Source organism: Cetorhinus maximus, chromosome 4 (assembly GCF_964194155.1).
Source record: "Cetorhinus maximus chromosome 4, sCetMax3.hap1.1, whole genome shotgun sequence".
NCBI classification, from domain to species: Eukaryota; Metazoa; Chordata; class Chondrichthyes; order Lamniformes; family Cetorhinidae; genus Cetorhinus; species Cetorhinus maximus.
Genome location: NC_135882.1, coordinates 56,181,963 through 56,206,286, shown reverse-complemented (window position 1 = coordinate 56,206,286; position 24,324 = coordinate 56,181,963). Strand labels below are relative to the sequence as shown.

General features: G+C 42.4%; 1 protein-coding gene across 1 annotated transcript in view; it reads right to left on the bottom strand.

The window, feature by feature from the left end:
• The window catches only part of csmd3b (CUB and Sushi multiple domains 3b), a 2,128,577-nt gene that overhangs the window by 893,469 nt on the left and 1,210,784 nt on the right, over positions 1–24,324 (bottom strand). Inside the window, exons 8-9 of the mRNA XM_078541225.1 lie at positions 17,911–17,998; positions 5,129–5,253 (exon numbers count right to left, since the gene is read on the bottom strand). Coding sequence (XP_078397351.1) covers positions 5,129–5,253; positions 17,911–17,998 — 213 coding nt within the window. The remainder of the gene's footprint in view (positions 1–5,128; positions 5,254–17,910; positions 17,999–24,324) is intronic.

Here is a 24,324-nt window from a genome sequence, read left to right as displayed (position 1 = left end):
GTGCAGCATCAGAGCTATTTATCCTTGTCACCAATTGTAATAAACTTGATGTACCGGACAGGTTTATTACTTGAAACAGTTAACTTTATTTACAGAGCTCTAGGCAGAAGCTATATGCTTGAACCAGGTCAATGACTAGAAACCTCCGTCCCTAAGATTACCCACGCTTAGGGCTGATCCGTCAGTACAATTCACTTGATCCCTAAAAGCAGTAGGAAAGGTTTTACCCACAATCACAACAAGGAGGAGCTGTGGGAGGTGGGGGGCAGGTTGGAGAGTGTGTGCGGGGGAGGCTGGAGGGGGTTAGCGGTGGGGGGGGGTGGGGGATGTTGGAGGGTGTTGGTGGTGGGGAGAGGTTGAGGGGTGTTGGCGGTTGGGAGAGGTTGGGGGGGTTGGCGGTTGGGGGAGGGTTGAGGGTCAGGGAGGGTGTCATTGTTGAAGCTTCTTATTTATTAATTACATTTTTCCACTTAATTCATCTGTTTCTCTCACACCTCAAACAACAATTAGATTTTAAAAAAATACTACTTACACATTTATTTATTACAAATGTAATGCAACATCACATGAAACCTGTGGATTGGCTATAAATTCACAGTGTATAAACCAATTGCACGACAGTGGGTTGGTGCCAGAGAAGTCAGAATGGTAAGGTTGGATTAGATACAGAGCTGAATGGTTTTGTAAATTTGTAAAAAGTGACTTCTTTTTAGCCACTTTACTAAATTCAGTTGATTATTCTGTGACTAATTATCCTCAGACAATCAGCGTTTGACCTCCAATTTCACCATTGCTACAGTCACTCTGTCTACTGCATGTAGGTGTAATAAAGAAAGAAAAAAAAAACTGCATTTATACAGCACCTTTCACAATGTGACAAATCGCTTTACAACCAGCTAAGTACTTTTGAGTTATAGTCACTGGTATGAAGTAGGCAATGTTTTTAAATAGCAGAGCAGGCTCAAGGATCCAAATGGCTGACTCCTAACATGTATGTTCATACGCCATTCTGGATGAATGAGATGAGCTGTGCCAGATGGCCTTTGTCATCCGTAATTACCTTATGAACAGAGGGTAGAATCATGTCTGGAGTTCTGTTTATTTTGTTGCTAATGAAAGATTACTGTGAATGGGCTTTGTGGGTGAAATTGCCAGGGCAGGAGTGCATAATGGGCTCATAGTGAATCAGTAACCTGTTTTAACTGCACATGGTTCTCAAGAGTCCTTTCCATTGACTTCAATCTTGTCCTTTTGTCTACTTAACCTATTTTTATCTCACTCTTTCTTGGTGCATTTTATGAGTTTTTTAAGGTATTGAAATATCGTGATAAAGTTGTGTTGCATAGTAGATATTGAAAATATGTTGTAGAGAGAAGCAGCAATCAGCAGTCTTCAGACTTGCTGATCAACAAAACACAGATATAATTATGAATCATTCAGTCTCTGTCCTCTGGTCTCTTAAAAGTTGCGTCGTACAGAGGTACCTGAGGGCTTAAATTCTTCTCTCTGGTTGTGAAGACCTATGTTGTTCAATCATTCCACTTGGTTGCTTAGGTGTCATTTGATCTTTCTATCCTGCGAGATTACTGATAAAATAGAATCCAATTACACCCTTTCTACATCATGCACCCAGGCAGAAGAAAGTCACCTTCTACTCCTACAGAATGGAAAAATCTTGTGCAGTTCATCTTGCTTGCAAATATTGAATCTTTCCCCAAATGTGAATTTACTGTCACCGTTTACATATGGTGCAATGTGCAGAACATGTTAATTAGGGCTGAGGCAGTCACCAAAATCTGTGTTATTGTCTGCACAGTGTTATAAACAATACAATATTTGCCTGTCTAATTGACAATATTACATGACACTGTTAATTAAAACATTGTACTCTCTTGTTTGTTTAATCATCACAGTGGGATCACCGATAGGGCACACACAAACTAACACTGCATTATTTCATTGCTGCTCTCAACGTTAATGACCCATGCTATATATCAGATGATATTTGCAACTAGATGTCACCAATGGGCATTATCATTTTATTAGGATCTTTCTGTGATTATTTGGAGAATTCATTGGTGAATCTTGAAAGGGGAAAAACATCATACATCATTAAGGGAGGGAGTTAAAGTGGGGCGGTGTCGGGGGATTGGGGAGAGGATGGGGGTGGGGAAATAAGGGGCCCAGAAACAGGAGAAGCACCAGGGCCCATGATTTCACTCCCTGGCCCTGGCCACATTCACATACAAACACACACACACGCACGCATACATACAAATGCGCACACACACACACACACACACACACCATCAAGAAAAGATTGTGGTTATAAAGGTAGCATGCACTTAAGATTTGGAAGTTGTCCCACTTTCTTTTCCCAAGATGAAGTCTTGAAATATTTCAGGCCTGTGATTCCTTTTTGGTCCACTGTGGCATCTGGATGTTTAGAATGACGAATTTGTAGTGATTTGTCACTTGTTGTTTCTGTTGTTCCACTCCAGTTGAGGGGCAGTTGAACACCTATAGCAAAAACCTGCTTTGGTTCCTCAAATATAGAGGTAAAAGCCAAGCTGAATTCTCTGCCCACTGATGCTTCTTAGGCAGGATCCTGCTCCCTCACTGGTCTGGATTTTTCACCCTTGCTGGTCCAAAAATGGGCCTCATTAAATCGCTTTATCTGAAACCTGATTTCTGTCATGTGACCAGAGTGTTTCTCTTCATTGTCCTTACAAATGGTTTCTGAAGACCAAGCTATTGTCAAAAAATGGGGTCTGAGTTTCACCCATTCGTATACCATTGTCATAGGTTATGGTTTTTTTTCACACCAACCCTCTGGATTTCAACTCAGAACCTGAAAAGCCTGCAAGCAGTATTGTAAAAACAGTTTATTTAATTATTTAGAGAAGAGCAGCCATTAACCACAGGAAAAGATTGCTGCATTTTAGTGACTTCTCACAGGTGTGTCTTGAAAGTTTGTTTGCGTTTTAATGGCTTGTCCAGACATGAAGATAAACTCAAGGGCCTTGTATAGTTCCATCTATATTGACAGGAAAGGAAAGGTCACCTGACCTTTCAACTCCATTTTGATTTAAAGTGTTCATTCTCCACATTATTACTTTGTTTTAAAGTAAAATATCTATTTCAAACATATACCCCATGAGTCCATATTGCATCAGCATGACACTCTTACCATTCTTCTAATAAAATATTCTCTCTTTCACTTTCTCTACGTGAATTTACATTGAATATAATCTTCTAATTTACACTTCCTGTTTTAGACTCTGCATGCCTCAGCCAAATTCTTCAATCTGATTGGTTGAGGAGAGACATTGTCATTTGTCTTGTTCACACAGGCTCCAGGTCCCCTCTACAGGGTACAATGATATACTGCAGTCCTGATGACTGGTCATCCATGAGGCACTGTGGGGCAGCACAGCAGCAGCAGAATTGTATTCAACAACAACCTAGAACCTCATGGCCCAGAACATCCATCATTCTACCAATACCATCAAACCAGCAGATTAACCCTAGTTTAATGAGGAGTCCAGATGCAGCACCAGACACACCTTAAAATGAGATAGTAACCTGGTGAAGTTAGAACACAGGACTACATGAATGCTTAACAGTAAAAGGAATCCCACAACCAATGGATCAGATCAAAACTTTGCAATCCTGCCACATCCAGTTGTGAATGGTGGAAGCCAGTTAAAAACTAACTGGGGGAGAAGGCACCACAAATATTCCCATCCTCATTGATAGAGGAGCCCAGCACATCGATGCAAAAGGCTGAAACATATGCAACCATCTTCAGCCAGAAATGCTGAGTCGATGATCCGTCTCAACCTCCTGCTCAGGTCCCCCAACAGCAGAGCTAATAGCCTTCAGCCAACTCAATTCACTCCATGTGATATCAAGAAATGGCTGAAGGAACTGGATACAGCATAGGCTGTGGGCCCTGACAATATCCAGCAAAATTCCTGAAGGCTTATGCTTCAGAACTAGCTGAGCCTTTAGCCAAGCTATTTAAGTAAATCTACAACACTTGCATCTACCTGACAATGTGGAAAATTGCCTAGGTGTGTCCTGTCCACAGAAAGCAGAACAAATTCAATCTGGCCAATTGGCTGGCCGTCCCTCGATCATAAGCAAAATGATAGAAGATGTTGTCATCAGTGCCATCAAGCGGCACTTACACATTAATAACTGACTCATTGATGCTCCATTTGGGTTCCACCAGTGGCACCCAGCTCCAGATTTCATTACAGTGTTGGTACAAACACAGATAAAAGAGCTGAATCTGCAGCTCGCTGGAGTAGAGAATTCCAAAATTTCATGATCCTCTGAGAAAACAAATTTCTCCTCATCTGTCTCATATGGGTGACCTCTTATTCTGAAGCTTTTGCCCCTAGTTCTCGAGTTCAATTGAGGACAGCAGCCCCCCCTCCCAGAGCAGGCGGACTGCTTATAGTCAGAGAAAATCCAACTCAATTCCACTGACTTGTCCTTCCTCCACAAAATTGGTGGTCAAAATTAACTAACATTGATCAGATGAAAAACTGGATATTACCTCCACTTTGGTGCAGCATCTGTCATGGTGCAGGAGAGTGATAATATTCAATAAAAACTTGAAAGGTTACATATTTTGATTTAAGAGCCATGGACCGGCCATGCAGCAAATAAAGAGAAATACTGCAAATTTACTATACATTTTGGGTCGAACCACCACCAGATGCACTAATGGTTAGCAACGTTAATTGATAAAATTTGGAAAGCTTTGCCAATGAACGTGACTGAGATTTTCCATTTTAAAATCACATGTTTCGCTATATGATGATGATTCAGAAAGTTTATTGGCAATTGCCGCTCAGTCTCCGTTGTTGTTTAAGATCATTCATTTCTGAAGTATTTTTTATATTTCCACATTAACTTTAAGTGTTATGTTCAGATAGTTTTTCATTGTGGTTTCCTTAATATTCTCTCCTGCCTTTTAATTAAGCACAAAAAACCAGAGAAAAATGATAACAATGTCAAAGATCTGTTCTGCTGGAAATGTCACTGCAATATTATAATATATTTATGAGGTCTCAGCCATTGTATGAAATGTGATATCTACAGTGGGTTTTCTTACCTTTGCACACTGGCCTGTGATCACTCCATGCTGCAAACACTTCAGCAATTGTCTGGCATGTGATTCTTTTGGATCCTTGCAGAACAAAGTCTTCATCACATGTAAATTGTACAGCTGCTCCAATGCTTTAGAAAGAAATGGTGAGTAAAAAGTTAAGTTTCTTGTCTCTATGTATAAGGAATAATTGTGTAATTAAAATAAACAGCAGGTAGTTTTTTTTCCAAAACTGAACATTATACCTGGAAATAAATTTACAATTTACTGAGCAAACAAAACCCTTGTAAACAGTTAAAACTGCATAGTTAGTGCATATTTCACTGTGAACTATAGCGGCCTTACTGTAAGTTAGGCATATGGCATAATTATCACAGCAGACCCCTGGTGAACCAAGCTGGATTGATAATGGGGGAGGCAGGCACTTGTCAGTGCAGTACCTCAAATGCTTACAGCAACCATACAAGTGATACATATTTGCTGTACAAATGGATCATGTATTTGATGTATGGGTATAAAATTGACTATTGACCTTCAATATAAAAAAATGCGGGGTAGTACATTTTGGTACTCAGAATAAGGAGATCACATGCTTCTTGGAAAGTAAGGCCTGGATTTTCTCGACGATAGAGAGCCTCTCCATCATAGCGAAAATGGCAAAAATGCCCAAGAAAGGAAGTCCCTCCCCTAAACACGGCACTTCTCATTTTCACAGGGGTGGGAGCAGGGACAGTTCATGTTTCACACATGCGCAGTTCATGGAAGCAGGTGGCCATATAAATCATCAGCTGCCTCCACTCAAGTTAGATTTTGGTAGCCCAGGAGCATGAAACCTAAAGTGTGCAGAGTAGATCTGACAAGAGCATATGCAAACTTTGTGCATTTGGCTATCCAAAGAAATGCACAAAGTTTGCATGTGGGCAGATAAGCTACAGGCCCGATTGCAATCATATCAGTGTGGCTGCGCCTGAACTGTCTTAGCTGCAGAGAAATGGTACCTTTGGAAAGGTAAGGCACCACTTTGGATTTGGTCACAGGATGCCTTTGGGGGAGGTCAGGTGCCCTTTGAAATTGTTAAAATAAGGCATGAATGTGCTTAAAAAGTGCATAAACTCATTAACTGTCAAGGTCATAGGAACTGTCAACAGACCTGTCAAAATTAACTGCGAAAGCTGTCAAGAGGACCTGTCAAAAGTGTCAACAGGAACTGTCAAAAAGGGAGCTGTCAATAGGTTGTTATGGAGGGTATGGGTGGGGGGGGGGGGTGTGGGTACAGGATATAAGGTGGCATAGATGGGGAATGTGAGGGGTGCAGGCGGGAAGGATGTTTCATGTTTTATTGTTTTAAAACAACATTTGGACACAGTGCCACAGCCCCAAAGCAGACATTCCGTCAGGCTGCCTCCACACCTGACATCCTCTTCACTACTTCCTGGGTAACCTGCCCCAACTTCTAATATAGTCCAGCCCCCCGGACCAAAAATCGGATGTCTAAGCAGCCATTTTTAAAAGTCGGGTTTGTAGAGCTGGGAATTCTCCTGACCCTATGCACCTGACTTGCGGACAAAGATTCGAACCTAAGGGCAGAATCGTCCATGCCTACTGGCGTCAGATGTGTTTGGTGGTATGAGTGGACAATATGGCGATAAGGCAAAAAATTGGTTTCACAACATCGTGAAACCAGTTTGCAAACGTCCACTCAGCCCGTCGATGGCGGGCCGCGTTTCCTGCCATCGGATGTCAGGAGCCTCATTGTAGTACATCAGCATATCATTATAAGGTTAGCGCACCAGTGTCACCATCCCCCACGCCCGCTGGATCGTCCTTGAGAAAAGCGTGTCGATGTGTTTCACAGCAGCATATGAAAGGCGTGCACTTGGGGGGGGCTGCACTTTGAGGTGAACTCGGATGTGAGTAATGTTACAGAGCGCTCGCGTGGATTGCCTGGTTGAGGTGCGTGGAGGTGGGGGGGCAGAAAGGCTGCCCTGCGGTTGAGACGAGATCGTGGGGAGGGGCAAAGGCTGCCCTGCGGTTGAAGGTAATGCACAAGCACTTGAGTGGTAAGGGTGTGGGGGGGGGGGGGGGGTGGCAAGGGAAGCGGCCACGTGTATAAAGTGCAGACCATTTCTCTGCAGCTAAGACAGTTCAGGCGCAGCCACACTGATATGATTGGAATCGGGCCTGTAGCTTATCTGCCCACACAAGCAAAGCAGAGGCAGCAAAATGCAACCAAGTGCTCCAGAGGTTTCACCTCTCAGGCACAGACTGAAAACTAATGAGTGTCTTAGTGGATGGCAGCACAGTTGGGCGACTGGGCATGTTGTACAATCTCCTTGCTAAAGCTGGCCCTGGAGCAGTCACTGGTGGAGGCGCTCACAGCTTCTTGCAATGTCACCATTCCAGTTTGGACCTGTCTCCCTCATGGTTCAAGCTAACAGTGCAGCCTTGCAGTGCGGGTTAGGTGAATGCCTGTGCCTGAGCTGAGAGCACAGCATGCAGTCCAATTGACGAAACTGCCGCCAATTGGTCAGGGGGAGTGGGCTTTAGTGGGTGGGATTTCGGGCAGAACACTAAACTCTGGCCATCCAAGTGGTGACCAGCACTCTTTGGGATGCGTTAAGGAGCCTTCACACTTAAGCAAGACAGGTTCTTAGTACACCCATGCTAACCCACACGTCTCTCTCTTTTACCCTACAAGAGGAGTACATCAGAAGCCTGGAGCCTGATGAACAAGCTGTATGCCTCGTGGTGTACAGAGAGCGAAGATGACTGAGAAGAGAGCGACTGAGGCACCTGGCCATGCAGAGGGAGGAGCAGCACCTTCTAGAAGAAAGAGCGGCACCAAAGAGCCATAGCAAACTGTCACTGGTCGGCACCTAGCCAGACCCAGGGTCTACAGACACCGCCTTTCATTCCCGCAGATGACCAAGAACCAGCGTCACCAAAGACTGCACATATCTAGGGAACTGGTCGGTCACATCTGCCAACTACTGCAAGATTTGGCACCATGTGGACATGGAGGGCATCCACTACCAGTGGCCGTGAAAGTGACAGCGCTGCTCAATTTCTATGCCAGTGGCTCCTTTCAGGACTCCACAGCTGACCTCTGTGGGATCTCACAAGTCTCCACAAATGCATCCATGAGGTCACAGATGCCATCTTTGCGAGGGCACACAACTTTGTGCATTTTGCCCGGGACCAGGAGAGCCAGGATGCAAGAGCGATTGGATTTGCCCATATCTCGGGATTCCTACAGGTGCAGGATGCGATCGAATGCACTGACGTGGCACTCACATCTCCGCTGCAACAAGGGGTCAACTATGTGGACCACAAGAGATTCCATTTGCTGAATGTGCAGTTGGTGTGCAACCACCACAAACCTTTACAAACCTACAAACAAGGAGCAGGGGTAGGCCATTCAGTCCCTCGAGCCTGCTCCGCCATTTAATAAGATCATGGCTGATTTGATAGTAACCTGAAATCTGCATCCCACCTACCCCGATAAACTATCACCCCTTGCTTCCAAGAATATATTCACCTCTGCCTTAGAAATATTCAAAGGCTCTGCTTCCACCACATTTTCAGGGTGAGAGTTCCAAAGACTCAGGGCCCTCTGAGCGAAAAAACTTTGCCTCAGCTCTGCTTTAACCAGGTGACCCCTTATTTTTAAACAGTGATCTCTAGTTCCTGCATCCTGCAGGTCTGCGCACGTTTTCAAGGGAGTGTGCACAATTCCTACATTCTCAATCGGTCACAGATCCCTGATGTCTTCCAGAGTTCACAGAACCTGCAGGGTTGGCTCCTCAGGGGCAAGGGCTACCTGCAGAGAGTGTGGCTGACGATGCCCATGCGGCAGCCTCAGACTGCAGCACAGTGAAGGTATAATGAGGCTCATGCTGCAACTCGCAACTTGGTGGAGCAGACCATCGGGATGCTGAAAATGAGGCTCTGATGTCTGGAAATGTCTGGTAGGGCCCTGCAATATAGTCCACAGAGGGTGTCATGCATCGTCGTCGCCTGGTGCGCCCTTTACAACCTGGCACTGCAACACAGGGAGGAGCTGAGAAGGAGATGCAGGAACAGGAGGTCTCCTCCGATGAGGAAGACGTTGACAGCGATGAGGGTGAGGAGATCCTCGAAGGCAACAACGATGGCGATGAGGCCCTTGCATTGGCCAGACCAGGCAGACGCGCTCGGGAGGCCCTCATAGCTGCTAGATTTGTGGAGGATGATGATGGTGACATGCAGTGAGGAGACACCATAGATCCTGACATTGCATCTGTGAATGTTTGACTCCAGTCTGGCTTAAGGCAGTGCGCATATCCTCTGTGATAATGCTCCTGTCATGGAGACACATGGCCCTAACAGTCGCTTGATTGCAGGAGGATGATGTGGACATGCAATGAGGACACTCCATAGATCTTTACGTAGCCTCTGAGAATGTCTGACTCCTGTCTGGCCGAGGGCAGCTCACTTGCTTTATGATCAGGGTCATATCATAGAGATGCAGCCATGAAACTTTAAAAGCACCTGATCCTTTGTCCGCCTTCAGCACCTGACCCCTTCAGGATCACAACGTCACTGGTCACAGATACTGAAGAGGTGGGGGCCAGCCACACCTTAAAAGGTGCTGAGAGCACACAGAGAGAATGGCGGAACTCTGTGACACCTGCCCACAACATTCTGGCAGCAATGACAAGCACCGTTGAGGTGTAGGCATCAGTAATGTCTCCAGGGAGTGTGAGGCCAGCCCATCACTGTGGTCTGAAGACTGCACAGAGCACAGGGAAGAAGCCCTGAACTGAGACAGCTGCCTCTATTTTGTGCAGAAAGGTTTCACAACTGAGTGACACAGACACTGCTCATCAGAACAAGGAGTCATAGGCAGGGAGACATTCTTGGAAGTTTATTGGCAATAGTGAACACTATGTACAACAGGCTGTGCAACTAATTCTCCTTAACTTTCCTAACCCTGTCGTTACGTCTTGGTGCTCCCCTGACATCCACAACAGAGGTGGAGGCAGCCTGCTGACTGTGCCCTGTCTGTGATAACTTTGGCAGGTGTCCTCTGGAGCGTCAAGACTTCAAGGGCCCCAGCCTGCTTTCAGGATCCTGCTGTGTGGCAGTGGCACCCTCCGCGGCCTGGGTCTGCAGAGGTCACAGGAAGAGGGGAGTCAGATGGGCCGGTCACTCCCAGAGTCACCTGGATGGATGGCCCCGGCCACCTGCTGATCCTCTTCCCTAGGGGTGCCCGAGAGCCCCTGGCTGACTCTGTGAGTGAAAGGGGTAGCTGGAGTGAGTTTGAGCACTTGGGCAGGTGTGCTACACACATATTGGTAAGGCTGTTGATGTGTGCACAGTGAACATCCGCCATTGTATAAAGAGCAAACAGATCATGGCGTCAATCAGTGTGTTACACTGATTTGATGCCAGCACTGTCCTTTTGGAGCACACCACTCCAGCAAAAGACCTCTTATAATCTTGCACAGCTGAACATGCATTCAGCAGCAAGAAGGAACATGCCAACACCAGTGCTATTTAAAGGTGTCATTAACTACTTAAAGGCTAGTTGCAGGTTAATTTCTTCTGGCTGTTTTTATGTTTTTACAAGTATTTCCCAGAGTTGTTTAAAGCTGAAAAAGTCTTCAGGGTGTGGTATGGCAGGTGCTGAAGTAAGTTTAGGTGACTTCAAAGCTTCTGCACAAACCAGTTGCTCCCATATATGGGTGTAATAGTAGGCATCCTCCTGGAATACAGCATGATATGGAGAATGAACCCAGGGCATATAGAGCTGGACAATCTGCTAGAGGAGGGAGGAGGAGAGTCCCAGAAGCAATTCACATCCACCTAGGGTGTTCAAGGAGCAATTCTCGGACTTGTACCTCAGCAAGGAATAATGCGTCATCTGTATTTCAGAAAGGGCGTCCCACTGAAATCTGCCACAGCTACAGTCACAACAGCAACCTCAGCGAAGGGCCAGAAGTGTATTGTCAGTCACTGTGAAGGTGACCATGGTAATTCATTTTTATGTGTCTGGTTCCTTCTTGGCCGGAGCCAGAGCTATTTATAACATCTCGCAGCCTGCCATCCACTGTTGTGTAAGGGTAAAAATTGTCTAAGAGTGAAAACAATGAGGAGAGCCGGGAGTTTGGTTTAAACAGCAAAGAGAGACAGTTTAATGTTGCCTGTGGAGAGTCAAGAACCACATCAGTAACAGAAATCGAGGTGTGACATTATAGGAAAGTCATAAGTCGAGTGGCTGGTCAGCATTACTTCTTAGGGATTGAGTCTCAACAGCTGGCATATTAAAAACAATAAAAATATTAAGTATTAATAATAATGAGAAAGTGAGTACCTGATTAGTATTATCTTTTATTCTTAAGCAAGGTTTATTATAACTACTTTAGTCTGTTAAGTATTAGTAGGATTTATTAGTACTAGTATGGTTTATTAATAGTGGTCAGGTGTATTAGTGTTGGTAATGTTTTCATTTTAGTCGTATCAAGGGTAACTAATAGGTAAAGAAATGGCAGGGCTGCTCCAATCTCGAGAGTGCGCATCCTTCGCAATGTGGGAACTCCAGGATGTTTCCTATGTCCTGGACAACCATGCAGGAAGTGCTCTCAGTTGCAGCAGTTTGAGCTCTGGACTTCAGAACTTGAGCAGTAGTTGGTGTCACTGCAGGAGGCTGAGAGCTACATGGATGGAACGTTTATAGGAGTGGTCACCCCACAGATTAAAAGTATGCAGGGAAGAGAGGGAATGGGTGACCATCAGGCAGTCAAAAAGGGAAATGCAGGTGGTACAGGAGCCTTCTGGGTGTATTCCACTCTGCAACCAGTATTCAGCTCTGAACACCGATGAGAGTGATGGTTTACCTGGGGAGTGCAGCCAGAGCCAAGTCCATGACACCACTGGTGGCTCAGCTACATAGTGGGGTACAAGGAAGTCTAGAAGAGCAATTGTGATAAGGGGATGGATTAAGTATGGGAAAGGACAAAGAACAGTCCAGAATGAGAAAAATTAACTGGGAAACAGCCAACTTCAGTGGGGTAAGAAAGGATCTGAGCTGAATAAATTGGAGTCAAAGTTTGGCAGGAAAAATGATGCCTTATCAATAGGCTACCTTCAAGGAAGAGATAATTCAGATACATTCAAGGTATATTCCCTCCAAAGGGAAATGTAGAGCAAAAGACCCAGAGCTCCCTGTCTGAAAAAGGAGATAGAAATTATGATAAAGAAGAAAAAGTATGTTAATGACAGGTGTCAGTAGAAAATACAATTAAAAGCCAAGTTGAATATAAAAGGATCAGGTGGGAGGTGAAGAAGCAAAGAAGAGAAGCAAAGAGGGAGTATGAAAAGAGATTGGCAACTAACATAAAAAGGAATCGCACAATTTTCTATAGGCATATAAGTAGTAAAAGGGTAGCAAAAGGAGGAGGAGGGCCAAGTAGGAATCAAAAAGAGAATATATACATGGAAGCAGAGGGACTAGCTAAGGTATGAAATGAATACTTTGCATCTGTCTTTACTAAAGGAGAAGATGCTACCCAGGCCATGGTGAAAGAGAAGGTAATTTAGGCACTTGGAGGGTTTAAAATTGAAAAGGGAGTGGTATTGGAAAGGTTATTTGTACTTAAAGTTGGTAAAGTACTGAAACCAGATGAGATGCACCCAAGGGCACTGCAGAAAGAGAGGGTGGAAATTGCAGAGGTGCTAGCCATAATTTTTCAATCTTCCTTAGACTCAAGGGTGGTCCCAGAGGACTGGAGAATTGCAAACATTGCCCCATTGTTCAATAGAAGGGGCTAAAGATAAGCCCAGCAACTACAGGCCAGTCAGTCTAACTTCAGTAGTGGGGAAACTTTAGAAACAATAATTTGGGACAGAATTAATAGTCATGTGGACAAATGCAAATTAATTAAGGAGAGCCAGCATGGATTTCTTAAGGGAAAGTAATGTTTAATTAACTTGTTTCAGGTTGTTTTAGAGGTAACAGAGAGGGTTGATGAGGGGAATGCTGTTGATGTGGTGTACGTGGACTTCCAAAAGGCATTTTATACAGTGCCACACAACAGACTTGTGAGCAAAGTTTATAGCTCATGAAACAAAAGGGGCAGTAGCAACATGGATATGGAATTGGCTAAGTGACAGAAAATAAAGAGTAGTGGTTAATGGATGTTTTTGGCTGGAGGAAGGTTTGTAGTAGAGTTCCCCAAGGGTCAGTGTTGGGCCCCTTGCTTTTCCCGATATATATTAATGATCTAGACCTTGGTGTACAGGGCACAGGTTCAAAATTGGTGGGTGATACAAAACTTGAAAGCATTGCGATGTGAGGAGGGCAATGTAGAACTCTAAAAGGGGTGCAGGAGCAGAGGGACCTGCGTGTTTATATGCATAAGTCATTGAAGGTGACAGGACAAGTGAGAGAGCGGTTAATAAAGCATACAGTATCCTGGGCTTTATTAATGGGGGCATAGAGTACAAGAGCAAGGAGGTTATGTTCAACTTGTATAAGTCGCTAGTTCGACCTCAGCTGAAGTATTGCATCAACTTCTGGGTGGTGCACTTTTAGACAAATGTGAAAGCTTTAGATGGGGCACAGAAAAGATTTATGACAATTGTTCTGGGGATGAGGAACTCCAGTTATGAAGATAGGTTGGAGAAATTGGGTTTATTTTTGTTTCAGAAAAAAAGGTTAAGAGGTATTCAAAATCATGAGAGATCTGGATGGAGTAGATAGGGAGAAACTGTTCCCATTCATAAACAAATCGAGAATGAGAGGGCACAGTAGAAGATGCCAGAGTGATATGAGGAAAAACTTTTTCACGCAACAAGTGGTTAGGGTCTGGAATACACTGCGCGAGTGTGTGCGGTGGAGGGAGGTTCAAGTGAAGCATTGAAAAGGGAATTAAACTGTCATCTGAAAAGAAAGAAAATGCAGGGTTATGGGGAGAATGCAGGGAGATGGAAATCGGTGAGTTGCTTAATCGGAGAGCCGCTGCAGACACGATGGGCCTAATGGTCTCCTTCTCTGCTGTCACAGTGCTCTGATTTTGTGAGGGGCGGTCATTTAGATTCTCTAATGAGAGCTAACTACATTATGACTTGGAATGCACTGAAAGGCAGTAGAAACAATTTCAGTACTAGCTTCCAAAATTGATTGAGTTGGACACATACTTGAAAAGGAGAAATTCAAAGCCTCTCGGGAAAGATGGGGAGTGGGATAATTGAACAGCTCTTTGACAGGGCAGGCATAAATACAATGTAACATAGAATCATACAGCACAGATGAGGCCTATGAGCACACCAAATACATCTAGCAAACAGCAAATATGAATGTAGACTGACAATAGTGTAGGGTAGCAATGCAGGTAATGATCATAACAAGATGGATGAATTGATAGCACAAATAGAAATAAATGAGCATGATATAATAAGCATTACAGAGTAATGGTTGTAAAATGACCATGGCTAGACCCTGAACATTCTAAGTATTCGACATTTCAGAAGGATAGGAAGAAAGGAAAAAGTGTTTGGGTGCATCTGTTCATAAAGGATGAGATCAGTGCGACAGTAATCTTGGCTCAGAAGATCGATTTGTAGAGCGAGTTTGGGTGGGAGATAATAAATATCAATAGAAAAGTAAAGAAGTCACTGGTGGGAGTATTCCACAGGCCCCCTGACAGAAGCCACACTGTTGGACAGAGTATAAATCAAGAAAAAAATGGGACTTGTAAGAAAGATACTGCAATAATTGTGCGAGATTTTAATTTTTAGATTGGACAAATCAAATTGGTAAAAGTAGCCTGGAGGATGAATTCATTGAGTGTATTCAGAACATGTTCTTAGAATGGTATGTTCTGGAACCAAGGGGACAGGATATTTTAAACATGGTAATGTGTAATGAGCCAAGATCAATAAATGACCTCATAGTTCAGGATCGTCTAGGTATGAGTGATCATTTCATATAGAATTTCACATTCAGTTTGAGGGTGAGCAATTTGGGTCTGAGTGCAGTGTCTTAAACTTAAATAAAGGTAATTACAAGGGTATGCTGACAGAGTTGGCTATAATGGAATGGGAAAATAGGTTAAAAGATAAGATGATAGCAAAGCAGTGGCAGACATTTAAGAAGATATTTCATAACTCTCAACGAAGATATGCTCTATTGAGAAAGAAAGACACTACAAGAAAGATGCACCATTCATGGCTAACTAAGGAAGTTAAGGATGGTATCAAATTGAAAGAAAAGATATATACAATGCTGCAAAGATTAGTGGTAGCCCAGAAGACTGGGAACATTTTTAGAAACCAGCAAAGGATGACTAAAAGAATAATAGAGGGAGAAATTGGAGTATGAGAAAATTCTAACAAGAAATATAAAAACAGACTGTAAAAGCACAAATAACTATTTGAAAGGAAGAGAGTGGCTAAAGTAAGCATTGGTCCCATAGATTGTGAAACTGGGGGATTAATAATGGGAAACGAGGAAATGGCAAAGACTATGAACAAGTATGTTGTATCTGTCTTCACAACAGGAGGCACAAAAATCATCCCAAGGAAAGTAGAAAATTACGAAGCAAAATGTGAGGTTGCCCACTTTGGCAGGAAAAGTAGGAAAGCAGAATATCATTTAAATTGAGAGAGACTGCAAAATGCTGCAGTTTTGAGGGATCTGGATGTGCTCATATATGAAAGTTGAGCAGGTACATCAAGTAATTATAAAGGCAAATAGCCTTGGACTTTATTGCAGAGAGGATGGAGGGAAGTCTTGCTACAGCTGTACAGGGCATTGATGAGACCGCACCTGGAGTACTGTGTTGAATTTTGGTCTCCTTACATGAGGAGCGATATACTTACAATGAAAGCAGTTCAGAGAAGGCTCACTAGGCTGATTCCTGGGATAAAGGAGCTGTTTTATGGGGAAAGGTTGGCCCAATACTTGTTGGAGATTAGAAGAATGAGAGGTGATCTTATAGAAACATATAAGATAGGGAACTTAACTGAGTAGATGCTGGGAGGATGTTTCTTCTCATGGGAGAATCTAGAACTAAGGGGCACAGTTCAAAAATACATTTAACACAGAGATGAGGAGAAATTTCTTCACCCAGAGGATCGTTAATCTTTGGAATTCTCTTCCCACAGAGCAGGGGGGCTGGTTCATTAAATATATTCCAGGCTGAGTTAGGCATATTTAAATCGAGAAGGAAGTTAGGGATTATCCCTCATCCTTTGGCAACCTGCTACTGTTAGAAAATTTGTGGACATATACACCCAGATCTTGGTGTTCATGTACTCCATTTAAAATTGTAGCAGTTGGTTTATATTGCCTCTCCTCATCCTCTCTACCAAATGTATTGCTTCACAGTTCTCGGTGTTAAATTTAATCTGCCATGTGTCTGCCCATTTTTTCACCAATCTATGGTCTCCTGAAGTCCATTATTATCCTTAGCGTTATTTACTACATTTCTGAGTTTCATGTCTTTATGCCCTGTATATCTAAGTCTAGGGGCAGAATGTTACGCTTGGCATGCGGGTGCCCGACATGCCCGAGTGTAAAATGATGCGCGATGACGTTGGGCATGTGCCCCAATGTCATCGCGCAGTCTCGCGATATTTCATTCGGCGGGTGCACGCCAGAGTTGGCTGTACACCTGCCAATAATTAAAAGGCCTATTAAGGCCATTAACATTAAATTCAAATTTACACTGCCCGTCAACCTAACAGTTGGTCTTTCCATTTTTTAGGAAACTTTATCCACGAGCAGGATGAGGTTTCCTAAAGCAAATAAGCATTAAAAAAAACTTTATTTTTGAATTAATAACATGTCCCAGCTCATGTGACAGAGCCCAATGAGGGAACATGTTTTATTAAATTTTCATTCTCTTCATTTTTTTTTTACACAGGCATCTCCGTGCCTCAGGGAGATTGAAGTGCTCTTTCTCCCACATGCGCGAACTATGCGCTAGGCCTGGCTCTCCCTTCTCCCCTCCATCCCCCACCATTCTTCCTTTTATCCCACGGGCTTTAATTTTGTGAACAAGTCTATCAAGTGTATAAACACTTTTGAAAATATTTATGCCCCAAATCAACGGTATTACCCTCATTAACTTTCTCCGTTACATGAAAGAACTCAATTAAATTGGTCAGACATAATTTGCCTTGAAAGATTTGTTTGTGCTGCCATTTTTAAAAATTCATTCAGGAGATGTGGAAAGCCCTGGCATGGCCTGCATTTATTCTCCATCCCTATTTACCCTTGGAAAGGTGGTGTTAAGTTGCCTTCTTGAACTGCTGCAATCGGTGCGGTGCTTACTATAATTTGTCGTAGCAGATTGGCCCAGCTAAGTGGCTTGCTAGATCTTGCTATTGCAAAGGGAAGTTAAGAGTCGACTATATTGCTGTGCGTTGGGAATCACATGTAGGTTAAACTAAGTAAGAACATTAGTGAGCAAGATATTTTTCTTCACAGTGCAACGCCCCCACCACCATTCCCCCACAGCCAACACCCTCCCACCATCAATACACTCCCCCACCACATGCCATTGACCATTGCTAAAGGTTGTAGATATGTATCAGGTGTTGGTCTGCCAACTCATTTTCAGACCAGCAAATGTTATAGAATAGAGTGGAACAGAGTGAACTGGGCAGAGGGGAGGGGTGGGGGTGCAGGGGGGCATAGGGTGGTAGTGGGGAAAAAGTGGGTAGTCAGTAAGCATATGTTTTTTTCAGAAAAATATTAAAAATATGCATGTTATCGATTATTGAGTAAATGAATTAGTTACCTAAAATCAGAACCAATTCTTTCTCCATGCTCTGGCTCTCCAGGATCTGGACATGAGTTGGACGGTTGCTTTATTCCTCCCTCATTAACTGGAAAAGAAATTTTAAAAAATATCAGACATCAAAGCCAATTAAAAGCATAATTAGGTTCTTCAATAGCAATTCTTTTAATGGTTTCTTTTTCATTGTATTTCAAGCTGGGAGCTCTGCTCTTAACAAGTAGAAATACTGTTGTTATATTCCAGAAAGCCAGATGGTGGAGGATGACACTGGAGCCAATTTTCACTTGCTCTTACATTTATTCAGAGTAAAACATTGCAAGCATATATCTCCTAACTCAACCACACTACAGTTTAAGTAAATGTCTCTTCATATGTGCTCAAGTAAAACCCCAATTAATGCCCTCCACCTACATATAATTAAACACAATTGCTATACAATTAACAACGCTCAGTACAAAATCGTGTATTGCATAGAATTAGCTCCAAAATGACTGAAATAAGAGCACTTAAAGCAAAGAGCTTTGCTTTCTTATTAACAACAGAAATTTCTTTGTTGTAATGCAGTATTTCATCTTCATTAATATTTCCAAAAATAACCCATTTATCCAGATTCTGTTTCCTGTTAGCTAGTCAATCCTTTATCCATGCTACTACATTACCCCAACACCGTGGGCTCTTATCTTGTGCAGGACTCTATTGAATGTCTTCTGGTAATCTAACTATACGATAGAGTCAAAGGGCTCTGCTAAATTTGTCAAACACAATTTCGCTTTCAGAAAATCATGTTGACTCTGCTTGATTGTATTTTGATTTTCTAAATTTTCTGCTACTAATTGCTTAATAATGGACTCCAACATTTTCCCAATGACAGATGTGAAGCTAACTAGCCTATAATTTCCTGCTTTTTGTCTCCCTACTTTCTTGAATAAATGTGTTACAATTGCATTCCTCCAACCCACTGGAACCTTTCCCAAATTTAGGCAATTTTGGAAGATTACAACCAGTGCGTCCATTATATCTGCAGCATTTTTTTTTAAGATTCTAGGGTGCAAGCCATCAGGTCCAGGAGTCCTGTTAGTCCTTAGTCTCATTAGTTTACCTAGCACTTTTACTGTAGTGGTAATGATTATTTTAAGTTCCTCCCTTCCTTTTGCCCCTTGATTTTCTACTATTCTTGGAATTCTTTTGTGTATTCTTCCATGAAAACAGATACAAAATACTTTCAAAGTTTCTGCCATTTCCTTGTTTCCCATTATAAATTCGCCAGCCTCATCATCCAAGGGACCAAAGTTTACGTTAGCTACTCTCTTCCTTTTAATATATTTGTAAAAGCTCTTACTGTTATTTTTATATTTCTTGCTACTTTAGTCATATTCTAATTTCTCTCTCTCTGTTTTTTTTAGCAAACCTTTGCTGGTTTCTAAAATGTTCCCAATTTTCTGGCTGCCCACTGATCTTTGTATCATTGCATGCCTTTTCTTTCTATTTGTTGCCATCCTTAATTACCTTAGTTAGCCAGGGATAATGCACCCTTCCAATAGAGTCTTTCTTCACCAATGGAATATATCTTTGTTGAGAGTCATGAAGTATCTCCTTAAATGTCTGCCATTGTTACTGTCTTACCTTTTACACTATTTTTCTAATCCACTGTAGTCAACTCTGTCTTCATACCTTTGTAATTGCCCTTATTTAAGTTTAAGACACTAATTTCAGACCCGAGTTCCTCACCCTCAGCTTGAAATTCTATTATCTAATGTTTACTCTTGTCTTGGGCATCTTTACTATGAGATCATTTAATAATCCTGCCTCATCACACATTACCACATCTAAAATAGCTTGTTCCTTGGTTGATTCCAGAATGTATTGATCTAAGAAACTGCCCTGAATACACTCTATGAGCTCATCCTCAAAACTAGCTTTGCCAATTTGATTTGTCCAATCTATATGAAGATCAAAATTGCCAATGATTATTGCAGTACCTTTCTCAAAAGCATCAATTATTTCTTGATTTATACCCTGGCCTACAGGTAGTTATTGTTAGGGGGCTTGCTTATACAAGAGTGACTCCTTTCCCTTGCTATTTATTATTTCTACCCAAACTGATTCTACAAATTGATCTTCCAAGCCATGATCACTTCTCACAACTGTACTGATCTCATCCATTATTAACAGAACTAGTCCGCCCCCTTTGCTTTCTTCCTATCCTGCTGAAATGTCAAATACACTTGAATATTCAGTTCCCAGCCTTGGTCACTTTGCAACCATGGCCTGAATTTTTCCTGCATCAGCGGGCTCGTCGGGAGGGGGTGGGGGCAGTTGTGGAGCTGACTGACGCCCACAATCAGCTCCGCACTGCCAATTTTACGCGGACAGGCCAATTAAGGACCACCCAGCGTAATGCTGAGCGCTACCTGTGTGGGCAAGGGGAGGAGGGAGTGTCGGGTCCAGTGCTCTTTTGCGCATCCGCGCGAAAGAGCGCTTCAACCTCCCTGAGGCATGGAGCTGCCTCAGGGAGATTGAAGCGTTTCTGTAAAAAATACATAGATTCAATAAAAATTTAATGAAACATGTCCCCTCATGTGACTGTGTCACATGAGATGGGAGATGTTTTCATTTTTCAAAAAAAGTTTTTATTCATTTTGTAAAATCCTTAGGAAACCTCATCCCACTCATGGATGAGGCTTCCTAAAAAATGCAATGGCCGCTTGGCCTTTTCGCCTGCCTGCCAACCGTTAGGTTGGATGGGCAGTGTAAATTTGAAATTAATTAGTTCCTTAATGACCTTAACAGGCCTTTTAATTATCGGCGGGCACGCAGCTGACTCCGGCATGCACCTGCCAAATGAACCATCACGAGACAGCACGATGATGTCGGGATGCTTACCCGATGTCATCGCGCGTCATTTTAAGTACCAGCGTGTTGGGCCCGCCCCTGCACGCTGACTGAAAAATCCTGGTCCCTATCTCTGTAATGTTTATCATATTATTCACATTTATTTCTAACAATTCATCTGTCTTATTAGGCATATTGCATGCATTCAGATAAGGAACCTTAAATTATGTCATGTCACATTTTTCCCTACTCTGACTCTATTTGCTGGTGCAATCTAATGTTTGTATGCTCAGTCCCTTCCTGTCATACTCTGGTTATCATTACCCATATCGATCCCGCATTAGTGCCTTGTCATTTTTCATTAACTTGCTAAATCTACCTTCATATGAACCCTTCCCTCCAGCTATTTAATTTAAAGACTCTCTACAGCACTAGTTATATGACTCAACAGGACTCTGGTCCCAGCATAGTTTGAGTGTCAGCCACCCCAGTGGTACATCTCTTTTCATACTACTGCCGCTAGCGACCCATGAAGCAAAACCCATTTCTCCTATACAAATTTTTGAGTCATACATTCAACTTTCTGATCTTTTTACCCTTTGCCAATTTACTTGTGGCTCAGGTAGTAATTCCGAGATTACTAGCCTTTTGGTTCTGCTTTTTAATTTTGCCTCTACCTGCTCATAATCCCTTAGTAGGACCTCTTTAATAGTTCTAATTATGTCATTGGTACCTAGGTGGACCACGATAACTGGATCCTTCCCCTCTCACTCCAAGTTCCACTCCAGCCCCAAGGAGATGTCCTTAACCCTGGCACTGGCTAGGCAACAAAGCCTTTGGGACTCACTCTCTCAGCTGCAGGGAGCAGCATCTATCCTCCTAAATATACTTTCCCATAACACCGCAACATTGCTTTTTATTCGTCCCCACCCACTTGAATGCCACCCCCCACACCTCTCTCCCAGTGCCCCCATCAACACCCCACCCCCACCCTCCCCATCCCCCAGCAACCCTGCACCACAGCACTGATTTTAGGGCCAATTTTAACTGTTGCTTTCCACCCTAAACAGGAGATCATGGTCTGAAAATTCTCTTCCAGGCATCAAAAAATATTGTGATTCACTGCTAGCCTGTGAGCCTCTTGTTGACAAATGTGATACCTATATAAAATATTGTTCAGAGCTCTCTTTGAAATGCTTGCATCTCAATTGATAATGTGCACTTAGTAAGGTAAAACTTTCTGATGTTACCTTCACTAACTGTATATGTAATTTAAGGGAGATATCTATTAAAGGACATAATCTAATTCTTTTCCCTACTCATAAAATTATCAACCTTTGAGAAGAATGACCTTTCCATTGAGAAAAAAATGTAAATATTAATTGCTCATAATTCCATTCATGCACAGTTGCTGCAAGATATCATTTTTAATTAAGATTTCTCGGCTAATCGTACAAGTGTTAGCAGGTAGTGGGAAAATGACCCCTTAGTTAATGGACGCTGTTCAGACTGAGAGACTTTTAGATTGCAGTTACTTATTGTCTTCCATTCCCTAGATCAATAAAAGTCTTTGTATTACTGAGATGAACAGAAACATGAGTCCCGATTGTAAACACCACCCCCCTTCCCATCCCACGCCAAGCCAGATGAGAATGGGTAATGCGAATGGGCTCAAACATTTTCGTTGTGACACTCGCTTTGTCTTGCCTATTTTAAGAGACACGCTGTGGCCAGCATGTAAGGCCCTTACCTTGTAGCATGTCCTTGTAGCCTCTGCATGTCTTTTGTTCTCCTGCCTCTCTCTCATTTCTTTCCCATCTAGTACAATAGACCCCTCCCATCCACAGCACCCACCCCGCCGCTGCCGCAACCTCCTGTGACCCCTATTTTCACTGTACTGTTGACCACCTAAATTCCTTTCTTGACCCTCATGTTCCTTGACATTGCACCATCTACCTTTTATTTTCTTAACCCAATCCACATAAACTATGCACAGAAAAAGGAACAAGATCTCTTCCTGAAGCTGCAATATTTCTATTGCATCCAAAACAATTGTCAGAACTTTGGGAATTAATTTCAATTGTCACCAGTTGTTGTTATCAGAGCACTTGTTTGTTTGTAAAGGTGTCAATTTCAATTCTCTAAGTAATACTTCAGTGTGACAACTTAATTTCCTTAAGAATTTTGTTCCAATTGTCAGAAGTTCAGATATCTGAATTGTGATTTGATGCCTGGTTATTAAATCCTAATTTGAACAGCTGGGATGGAGTTTTTCTTACATCTCTGAGAAAAGCTGACATATCACCACAATATTCTGACATGGAAAATACTCAACTGTGCTGGATGCTGACTACTTCTGAATTATAGGCCAGAAACTTATAAATATCACAAATGCCACCTTCGTGGAGAAGAGGACAAGTCTTTTGTCATTTTGTGATTTTACAATAGTAATAACCAAGTATAAGTTTGCTTTACAGCCAAAAATTGTAATCTCAAAACCCAGGGCTAGAGTTTCCACTTGGTTACACAGGTATTAATTACCAAGGTGATTTTCCACCAATTATAGCCATTTGCAGGCTTCAACAGGCTTTTAAAATTAATCTTTTTTAGGCACAAAGGCATCAGTAAACATGTTTTAGAATTTTAAAAATATTTAATATACTAAGAAATTGGCTATTATACACCAATGAAACTAATAAATTATTCTTATTAGTGTTTTATAAAGTAATTTTTAGTTATTTAAAATCTCATTACTCACATGTGGCAAACTAGGCATCCTTGTCAAAAATGATGATTTTTGAGATAAACTTATTTTCAGCATTAATGATAAAAACTGCACCAGGTTACCACTCTTAAATATGTCAGCAACAACTTGTATTTATATTGTGCCTTTAATGTAATAAAACATCTAAAGGCACTTCACAGAAGCATTATAAAGCATAATTTGACAGTAAGCCTCATAACGTGATGTTAGGGCAGATGAACAAATGCTTGTTCAAAGAGATAGATTTTAAGGAGCATCTTGAAGGATGAAGGGAGTTAGAAAGAGGAATGTATTTTTAATGCAATGAGAAAGAGGAAAAGAATTACATTCTGTGTTTTTTCATGGATGAGTTCTGTCTGATTATGCAAATGAGATTAAGTGGAAACTTGAGCCAAAACTTCAATTTGGAAAACCAGCATAGTTTTGAGCAGAATTTGCATAAGGGATTACAGGTTGCACCTAAAGTGGTAACTTTACTTACCAATGAATAGCTTATTTTGTTCTTTTTTTTGGTTTTTGACAGTGTTAGGTTACTTTGTTGAAGCAGTCCATGTCCAAATGCAGCAAGACCTGGACAATATCCAGGGTTGGGCTGACAAGTGGCAAGTAACATTCACGCCACACAAGTGTCAGCTTCAACAAGAGAATCTAGCCATCACCCCTTGACATTCAATGGCATTACCATCACTGAATCCCCCACTATCAACATCCTGGGAGTTACCATTGACCAGAAACTGAACTGGACTAGCCATACAAATACTGCGGTTATAAAGGTAGGTCAGGGGCTAGGAATCCTGCAGTGAGTAACTCACCTCCTG